General features: G+C 53.9%; 1 protein-coding gene across 1 annotated transcript; it reads left to right on the top strand.

Annotated features, from left to right (window-relative positions):
* Nucleotides 1-4316: 4316 nt before the first annotated feature.
* On the top strand, nt 4317-8884 carry ELOB (elongin B). Its single transcript, XM_082670497.1, has 4 exons — nt 4317-4394; nt 4516-4650; nt 5988-6093; nt 8721-8884. Exons 1-4 carry the CDS (start codon nt 4392-4394, stop codon nt 8831-8833), a joined length of 357 nt encoding a protein of 118 aa, XP_082526623.1. The 5' UTR covers nt 4317-4391; the 3' UTR covers nt 8834-8884.
* Nucleotides 8885-10076: the final 1192 nt, after the last annotated feature.

Here is a 10076-nt window from a genome sequence, read left to right as displayed (position 1 = left end):
GGGACCCTGGCCGCCCCTGATGGGTGATGCTGGCCATCCTCCCATCCCGCCCTCAGCCGGGGGCCAGCCCAGAGAACTTCCTCAAGATGCCTCCCAAAGTACTGAGACCAGAAAAAGCCAAGGACTGAGAGCCAGGATGCCTCAGTCTTGGACCTGCCGTGATTAGAGTAATGGATCCCCATTCAGAGCCCAGTGTTTCTTTTCTTTCTTTCTTTGGCTGTGCTGGTTCTTAGTTAAGGCTCACGGGATCTTCGTTGCAGCATGCAGGATCTTTAGTTGCGGCATGCAGGATCTAGTTCCCTGACTGGGGATCGAACCCGGGCCCTCTGCATTGGGAGCGTGGAGTCTTAACTGCTGGACCACCAGGGAAGTCCCAGAGCCAAGTGTTTCTGAAGCATAAGGTGAGAGCTAAGCAGGGGTGTCCTAGAAGTGGAGAGGGCGGGCTGCCCACGGAAGGGAATGAGCAGAAATCTGCTACTCATTAAACCCTCACCAGACACGGTGCAGAGAGCTCTACTGCAACATCTCATGAGATTCTCACTAGACACTCTGTGAGGGGGGTTTCCCCATTTGTCAGATGAGAAAACAGGCCTAAAGGCATACAGCTGGTAGACGGTAGACTGTGATTTGAACCCAGGTGGTCTGATTCTGGAGGCAGCTGGGGGTGGTAAAGAGGGTATTACCACCTTGGTTCTCTCCACTTCCACTCCAACAGTGTGGCCTCCAGGCCTGCCTCCTCTCTGCTTGTTCCTGTTGTGGCAGCCTCACAGGGCTGGACAAGCTACAGCTCTACTCTGTCCAGCAGGCTCAGTGGCACGGCACCCTGTGCTGCTGCATCCCGCCTGTCAGCAAGGTCATTGGGCCTGGAGCTGGGGCGGGGCAGGGGGGGCGCCGGCGGTGGTGGCGGGGTATGGACCTGGCCCTGCATCAGTAGCATCCTGCCCCTGGCCTCACAACGGTTGCCTGATCTGCCAGGAGGGAGGCCCTGGGGCGGCGAGGATAGTCCTCAGAACCCACCGGGGACAGGACATCAGGCTCCTGTCCAAGCAAGCATTCTCTAGCTGCTCACCTGCTCCAGTTGGTAGAGCTGCAGCCAGATGGCCCAGCCTCTCCCAGGAGTACTGACTCAACCTCAGTTTCCCCATCTACAATCTGAACTGGTAACACGAACCCTATCATGGCTGTAGGGAGAGTCAAAATGACTCAGTTCTGCCCAGCGAGCACGCAGCCTGAGCCAGGCACTGGCGGGCTCTCAGCTGATCTCTGAACACCCGTGAGGTGTTCCCATTTCACGAATGGGGAAACAGGACCAGAAAGGCTAGGTAATATGCCCTAAGACCCACAGCAGGCAAGAGGTGGAACCAGATTTGAATCTGGGCGACTGACTCTAATTCCACACTGAATTGTCACTTCCCTCATAGAAATGAAACCAGTTGTATGACACAACTAGAGGCACACTAGTAACGAGTGATGATTGACAATTACTGTTTATTAATCAACACTTTAAAAAGTTTAAGTAGACCAAAGGAGAAGTCCCACCAGGTTGATACCCTACAGGCTTAGTTTGGAGGCCGGGGAGGGTCTCTATCATGAGCGCTGGGTGGTTGAGGCCACAGGGCAGAAAGGGCCCAGGAGGACTTCCTGTGCAGAGAAGCAAGAGCAGCTGGCCAGCTGGCTCACCCACCATCTTGAGACTCCCATTTTGTCTGTCATGGCCCCCAGGAAGGAGGGCCTGCACCCAGCTAGACCACAGAACTGGGTGGCTGGGGGCTCAGCCCCTGCTCCTCCTTCAAACTTCTCCTGACCCCATTCCCACTGCAGGAGGTGTCACTGTACTCACTGACACGAGGACTGCAGTTACCTCCTGCAACCGACCCACCCACCATAGCACAATGGGGTGCACAGAGATCCCATCTGAGGGAAAGGGCTGCCTTGAGGCACAGGTGTGGAGGAGTCCCAGGAAGGAAAGGGACTTCAAAGGACTCCTGAGGAGCCAGAGGCCAGAAGTCAAAAATGATAACTATAGCTATAGTTTAGGAAACATCTATTGAGTGCTAACTCTTGGTGATGTTACCGGCAAACTGGGTTTGCTTCTTGGTGAGTGTCAAGCGAAAAGACCACAACCAAGCCAAAGATGGGGAGAAGGAAGGATTTATTATTATTTGCAGCAAGTGAAGAGAACACCAGGGATCTTTCCCAAAGCAGTGTCTTCCCGAACAGCAAAATTGGGGGAATTTTAGGCTAAGGGTACATGCATATTCATGAAAGGGCTTGCAATGAGGCCAGGCTTAGATCACAAAGTGGCTTAGGCCAAAAATGGCTTCTCTTCTGTCAAGAAAACCATGCTGGGTTCTCTCTCCAGGGACCCCCCCCACCATCTGCTTACACCAAGGCTCCGCAAACTTTACAAACAGTTATTCTCCAATCTCAGAGAGGGGGAAACTGGGCCTTGGTGAGGTTAACTGCCCAAGGCTGCACACTCAGTGCCAGAGCAAGGATTTGAATCCCAGCAGGTCTGAGCCCAGAGCCTGCATGGCTAGCCACCAGCTTGATTCAGGGCCAAGGCAGCATCATCTTCAGATTCCACCCACTCCAAAGAACCTCAAATTGTGGCCTCAACAACTGCTGAGCTGTTCAGCATCCAGGGTCACCACTGGCTCATCTCTCATTGGGTGCCACGGCATGCCTTCTCTGGCACGTGCCAGCAATGACTCAGCTGAGGTTCTCCCTCTCCCTGGGAGAGGTTGAAAAAGCCTCCTTCTCTTGCTCTAGTATAACTGCAATTTGGGGCGATGCAGGAGAGCATCCAACTACCAAGGAGGGAGGCCTAGGCTGTCAGTAGGTACGAAGGGCAGCCAGATAGGGAAACGAAGTCCACAGGCCCTTCTGGAGCCTGAGTGGACCTGGGCAGAAAGGCGGGCAGTTGCCCAGGGCACCCTCCTCCTGGGAAGCGTGAACACCAACTTTGGCCATGCATGCTGCTTCTTCCGAGGATGTTTGCCAGGCCTTGTTATCAAATGGGGGTCCTGCTGCTTGCTGCTCACAATCAATTGCATACTCACAAATGTTGGTGGCAAAGGAAAGGTGCTTTTAATCAGAATGCCAACAATCTGGGGAGATGGTAGACTCGGCGTCCCCCAAAAACCACCTCCACAGATTGTGCTCGGCCATGAAACTTTTAAAGGGCAGAAGGGAAGTAATCTCAGTTAATTGTTGAGATAGCGGGTCAGAATTATTGCCATCCCTCCACTGCATGCAGGCTGGTTAACTTCTTGGGTTCTTCCTCTAGATGTTATCTTGTTCACACAGTTTGGTCACACAGTTTGTTCAGGTTACTGAAGGGAAAGCTAGAGAAGAGATCTGGTCATCTGTTAAATACTTGCTCATTGTTCTAAAGAACCAACTAGTTTGGCAAGGTATTGTGTAATTAAAAGATTTGAAAGGTGTGCTTGGGCCAGATGGGTAGGTAGAACATGGGGTGGGTGGAGGGGCAGTGCCTGGTTTAAAAGTTAGTTACAGGGACTTCCCTGGTGGGCCAGTGGTTAAGAATCCACCTTCCAAGGCAGGGGGGCAGGGGGTTGGATCCCTAGTCAGGGGAATTAAGTTTCCACGTGGTGAGCAGTATGCCCCCCCCCCCCCAAAAAAAGTTAGTTACAATATAGCTTTGCTAAAGTGACAAGAAAAGGGGCTTCCTGCTGAGGGCAGTTTCCTGCAAAGAGCTGCTTACACACTCCCTAACCCCAAAAGCAGCTTCCAAGGATTCTTACAGGCCCTAAAGCCTCGGTAAACTGGTTTAAATAATCCTTACAGCAAGGCTAGGGCAGGGACATGGGGCTGTTTCTTGATACGGCGGCCGAAAGATCCAGAATTTAACACCTCCTCAAAACACCCGCCAGGAAGACCCATAATCATGAGTCAGACTCCCAAACCTGGCAGCCCAGGTCTCGCTGAGATGTGAATGTCTTGCCGCCCTGATGACCGAGACACATCATTCACTCTCATTAGGCTGTGAGGCACCCTACGCTTGAAGTTAGTCCCCACAAGGCTGACATTCCCCACAAGGACGGGAGTCCCCTAGACTGCATCAACATGGGGAACTCGCTTTGCCACACCCAAGATGGCGCCACCGCGCCCTGCGTCCCTCCCGCGCTCGGTCCCTGTCGGCCTCCCACTACCTCCGCCACTCCACCAACCGGCCCCGCCCCGCGCCACGGCGCCCAGTCCGCAGTCGGAGGCTCGGCCGTAGCGCGCCCCTTTACGGATTACTTAAAATGGCGGTCATGGGGCGGGGCCGCCAGGCGCGGGGTACGCTGGGAACAGCGCGCGGGCTGCCGGGAACGGGGCGGAGCGCGGCCGCGCCGGCGCGTCGAGGGGGAGAGGCAGCCGCCGCGATGGTGAGCGGGCGCTGGGGGAGGGGCGCTTGGCCGGGGCCGGGGCCGGGGCCGGGGGCGGCAAGGGCGGTGGGCCGTGCGTGGGGGCCCGGGCTCCGTGCTCACCCCGGCCCGCCGCCCCCAGGACGTGTTCCTCATGATCCGGCGCCACAAGACCACCATCTTCACGGACGCCAAGGAGTCGAGCACTGTGTTCGAGCTAAAGCGCATCGTCGAGGGCATCCTCAAGCGGCCGCCGGACGAGCAGCGGCTGTACAAGGTGCGGTCCCGTCGGTTCCGGGCGGCCGGGAGCTGGGGGAGCGTGCTGCTCGGAACCGCCGCCCGAGCCTGGCCGTGGGCGCAAGGCGGCCCAGTCGTTGATGTAAACATCAGCGACCGGTTGCCGCGGGCCGGAACTCCGCCGCGTGGGGCCGTTGCTCGAACTCGGGGAGATGAAGCCCCGATAGCGGTCGCTACACCGGGGGTCTCCGTTCGGATGGCTTGAAAGTCGCGCGCCAGGCCCTATGCTGAGCGCAGAGGGCCAGCGTCACATCTGATCCCTACAGCGGTCCCACCCGCGACGTGCTGGCCCTTGATTTCCCTGCTCTGCGGTTAAGGAAACAGGCTCGGAGGTGGCCACTTAACGAGGCCAAGGTTGTTGGCAGAGTCAGGATTTGAACCCCGATGCTCAATCGTGTGCAGGACTCTCACACGCCCCCCGCCCCAGACACGCCTTAATACAAAGAAATGGAGAAATGGAGGGTGTTGAGATGAGTCAGGTCCCACCAGTTCTTCACCCAACAACTGTTTATTACTCCCCAACTTACTGCTGATGTTCTAAAAGCCCCCGCCCCTTTCCCCCTTACAAGCCAATTGCAATTATCCAGCAAGGATGTCGTGGGATTTGGGGTTTTCATTGGGGAGTCCTGTTTGTTGGCCCCTCATTTCAAGTTTCTGGCAGCATGAGGTCCCTCACCTAAGTTCCTTGATCTGATTCTGGGTGGAAACTGGGAAACTGATCTTTTGCTGCAGGCTGAGCCTTCACCCCCTTTGTCTCTAAAGGCCTTTTCTTCTTGTTACCTGCCGGGGCTTCTATAATAAGGACCTTTCCTACTGCCTGAGCTTGTTTCACTTGCTGTGCTCTGTGCTTTCTGTAGGTCCTTTGCTCATTGAAGCCTCTGGCTGCCCTATGAGTTGGGAATTCCAATAACTCCCGTTTTACAGATAAGGAAACTTCACATCAAACTTGCACATCTTGTGCAAGGTGGTAGAGCTGGGATTCAACCAGGTCTGCCTGTGGCCAGATGGGGGTCACTGACACTTGAAATTAGATTCACCTGGAGTTGCAGGGGGGTGTAGATTGAAATTAGATTAGATTCACCTGGAGTTGCAGGAGTGTAGCTTCCAGACCCCTACCCTACCCTGGGAGGTTCTGATTTGGAAAGTCTTGGGTGTAGTCCTGGAAACTGTTTGATATACTCTGGGGTGGTTCTGGGCCCTACTCGGGGCTGTTTCTTTTCCGTCTTCTGACTTTCAGTGTAGTTGCTGACCAGAGAAGTCTTTGGGACTTGCCCCTCCTGGGGCCTCTTCTGAGACCCTGCCTGCCTCTCTCCTCAGGACGACCAGCTTCTGGACGACGGAAAGACATTGGGCGAGTGTGGCTTCACCAGCCAGACAGCACGGCCTCAGGCCCCAGCCACTGTGGGGCTAGCCTTCAGGGCAGGTGAGAGGGACAGCGACAGGGTGGAAATGGCCAAAGAAAGGGGTGGTCAGGGAGCCTGCAGTTGTTCCTCCTGGACCATGTCTCCCAGTTCACCAAATGCCGGCAATATCCTATAATAGTGTGTTTGCTTCCCCCATTAAAAACAATGAGAAGCACATGAGATACTTGTAGAAATTGAAGCCCATTTCATGGAGGATTCAAAGATTCTTAGTCACAGTACTAGCTTACAGTTACAGGGAACTTACTGAGCACCTGGCCCTGCACTCTGCATTTTATTTCTGTTGTCCCATCTAATCCTCTTGATAGCCCTGAGGGGTAAGCACTGCCATCCCCATTTGGGAGACATGGACGCCGAGGCTTGCTGGCAGTCATGTGGGAGGCCACAGTTCAGCTGCCGGCTGCCAGGACCTTGTCTGAGCTGGGCACCATGCCAGCCAGTGTCTCCGTGGTACATCGCTTACTCCCCCAGCATCTCTGTACAGGCCAGAGTTGTATTGTGATCATTTTAAGGATGAGTAAACTAAGCCTGGGGAGGTTAGATCAGGTTCAGCCCTTTCTTGCCCCAGAGCCTGTACTCTCCTTAACCACATTCCACTGTGACCAAAGTTCAGAAACCTGAGGGGTGGGGGTGGTTTATGTTGCTCCTTTTGCCAAGAAAAAGATTTAAATTTTATCCTTTGTCTCTGGAAATTTAAACAGGAGTTATAGGCTGTTTTCACAGCTGTAGACAGACCCAGGGGCTGTGTGAATGGCTGGGTAAATCTGGATGAAGTTACAGGGAGTTATTCTTCTAGCTTCTTGTAAGAAAATGTAGCAAGGGCTCAGGAGGGAGCATATAGCCTTAGCTGCACTTCTCAGTTTCATAAGGATAAACTATGTGAGGCCTCAGCAGCTGTGTCTTCGGGCAGCTACTTCACGCCCCGCCCCTCCCAGACTGGAGTTTGTCTCCATAAAGGAGTATGACACTGGGACCAGCCTCACAGCAAAGCAATGTGAGCCCCCGTGCACCCCAGGCCCTGCAAGCGCTCAGGAAAAAGCAGTTTTACGGGCCTTTGTGTGGGTTCCCTCAACTCTCACAGTGACAGTGAGGCAGGTGAGGGGCTGGTGCAGACTTTGTACAGGGTGGGTACTATACAAGGCTGTTCTCTGAGGCAGGTAAGGGAGGGCTGAAAGCACATCTGTTCTTCCTAAGCCAGGGCCAGGCTGCATTCTTCCAGAAAAAGTATCTCTTCCTCTAATTTGAACAGAGGCACCCTATAGACTTGCAGCTACTCAACCATCTTGCAGGTGAAAAAAATCACAGCACAGTGAGGTGATTTTTTTCTCCCCATGACCCCCACTTATGGCATAGATTGTGGACCCTTGGTGGCATCACCTCAGGTGTGTCATTGCTGTTTTGATAGGGGCTGTGGTGTGGACTGCAGTCTGTCTGCTTCCACTTGCAAAAACGCACTTCTGGGTGGGTAGTTTCCTTGTGCAGAGACGGGTCTCTCCCCACCCCCCAAAGTGGTTTGCTTGGTTAGGGAGATTATGATAGTGTCTGGTGTTAAATAGCATCTTCCAGACTTTATTTCCAAAGAATGGAGAGAGGTGATGAAGGCAAGAATTGTCACTCAGATTTGTGGCTTGGAAGATGAATTTGTTATTAAGCTGGGCCATGTGTCTTCACCTCAGCGCTGTTGACATTTGGGGCTGGATGATTCTGGGTGCGGTTGTCTTGTGCATTGCAGGATGTTTAACATCTCTGGCTTTTACGAAAGATGGCCTCTCCCCACTAGAGGCCAGTTGCAGCCCCTCAACCCCCAAAGTTAAAACTTGTCAGACCTGACCGACTTCCCCTGGGGAGCCTAATTGGTTGAGATCCCTGAGCCAGGTGGAGAGAAGTTTCCCATGTAGAAGAAAAAGTTGTGTTCATTTATCTGTGTAGTAACAGCAGGAATGACAGGGAAAATCTTCCTGGGGCTGCTGTTCTAGTAGGAAAGCAGCTGGTCAAGAGAAACAGGGCATTCGCGCTAGCGATTAAGTGTTCCCAGTGTAATGCACAGGGCATTGGGCATGTAGAGTGGGTGGTTGTACAGGGTGGTTGGGGAACGCTTCTCTGAAGAGGTGTTTTTTTTTTTTTTGGTTAAACTTTTTTAAAAAAAATTTATTTTTTTGTCTGTGTTGGGTCTTTGTTTCTGTGCAACGGCTTTCTCTAGTTGCGGTGAGCGGGGGCCACTCTTCATCGCGGTGTGCGGGCCTCTCACTGTCGTGGCCTTGAAGAGGTGATATTTGATTGCCCCTGGATGCCTTTCTTAGGCAGCCAGCCATTCTAAGTGTCAAGCTAGGGAATGGCAAATGCAGAGACCTTGAGGCAAGAAAGAGGTTGATGTGGGAACATGGGGACCACAAGGAGACATGTGGAGAGACATAATGACATGATGATTTTATTCAAAGTATGATGAGAAGCACGAGAAGGGAACAAGGTGATGGGGGAGATTGTAGGTGGATGCAATCCCAGAGGCTGAGGGATGCAGAGGGTGAGGAAAAGGGCCCTAGCATGGCCAGGCTGGGGGAGGGGAGCAGGATCAGGTTGGTTCTGTAAGTGTGGGAGACTCACTTTGCAGTGGCCACCCCCTCTCCACCAGATGAGGCCTTTGAGGCCCTGCGCATCGAGCCCTTCTCCAGCCCACCCGAGCTGCCGGATGTGATGAAGCCACAGGACTCAGGAAGCAGCGCCAATGAACAAGCTGTGCAGTGAGAGGTCCCCCAACCGCCCTACCCCCCCCAATAAAAGAGATTTGGGTGTCCACCTGGTTGCTGCTTCTTTCTACACACCTTCTCCTGACTCAGGCATCACCTCACTGGTGCTCCCCGCCTTGCCCCACCCTCAGCCTCTTCCAGGCCAGCCTGCTGCATCCCAAGCTCTGAGTCCAGCTACCAACCCCCAGCCCAGCCTACCCCTCAAAAGGCCATAATGGGGAGAGGAACCCAGGGCCTCCAGGCCAGCCTTCTGCTCAGCCTGGGGATAAAAGGTTTAGAGGCTTTTGTTTCTTCAGAGTGGCCAGCCCCCTCCTAGCATGAGCATGCTGGCTCCCAGCTGGAACGAGCGTGTTGGTTTCAGTGGGTTCTGTGGGGGATCCACAGCCTAGAGCCACCCCATAAGGCTCCTCCAAGGTATGCCCCTTGCAAGAGGGATGCAGCCACAGAATAAGGGCAGCTCCTCTCCTAACTCACTCACTCTCCCCACCCATAATAAACAATCTATAGACCCAATTCCTGCATTTCTCGTTTTTATTTGACAGAAAAAGTTGCTCTTGCTGTACAGATTTTAAAAAACCAAAATGCCTTTAAGAAACGTGAAGAAAAGTTGGGGGGGGAGGGGGCCACAACCTCACTGGGAGGCCAAGAGGAGCCAACTAATCAACTGCCCCTTTTTTCCAGGTATACCTCACACAGGTCTGCAAGTACCAAACCATCATCCCCCCCAAGAACTCGGGGCTAAAAGGGGGACAGTGCCTCCCAGATCCTTTCCGAGTCAAGACCTGGGAGTCCCAAACTGTATCCTCCCCTCCCGCAACTCCCATTCTCATTCCCACCCACCCCAAACCCCCCAAAACATGTGAACCAGGAAAAACTCACAGAGATTAACATTTCACAGAACAAAGAAAAAAAAAAAGAGGGAGGGAAAGAAGGGAGCCCTCCCCCAGGATGCTGCCAGGGTTGGTGGGGAGGGCAGACAAAGACCTCCTCCCACGGCTCTGTTGGGGAGAAAGGGGGCACGTCCTGTGGCTCCAGAACTTGGGGTATGGTGGAATTCCCCAAAAAAGATTCACGGAGACCTGAAATGGAAGAGAATAATCAATGCAGAGGCCCCAGCCAGCCCTGGAGCTCTCAGAAGTGAGCCCAGCCCTAGAGTGTGACAAAGACACATACCTGGAGGAACGGTGCCGCACGGAGCGAGGGCTGGGCGTTTCCCTCCTGCGCTTGTGGCCCGGGGAGTG

This window comes from Grampus griseus (genome assembly GCF_964374135.1).
Source record: "Grampus griseus genome assembly, chromosome: 14".
Taxonomy (NCBI): Eukaryota; Metazoa; Chordata; class Mammalia; order Artiodactyla; family Delphinidae; genus Grampus; species Grampus griseus.
Note: the sequence above shows the minus strand (reverse complement) of the source record. Positions and strands in the feature narration are given on the sequence as shown.

Excerpts from the sequence above, each read along its gene's own strand:
- ELOB (XM_082670497.1), top strand. Across the intron at positions 4,651-5,987 it reads ACGAGCAGCGGCTGTACAAG|GACGACCAGCTTCTGGACGA; the intron begins GTGCGGTCCCGT and ends CTCTCTCCTCAG. Across the intron at positions 6,094-8,720 it reads GGGGCTAGCCTTCAGGGCAG|ATGAGGCCTTTGAGGCCCTG; the intron begins GTGAGAGGGACA and ends CCTCTCCACCAG.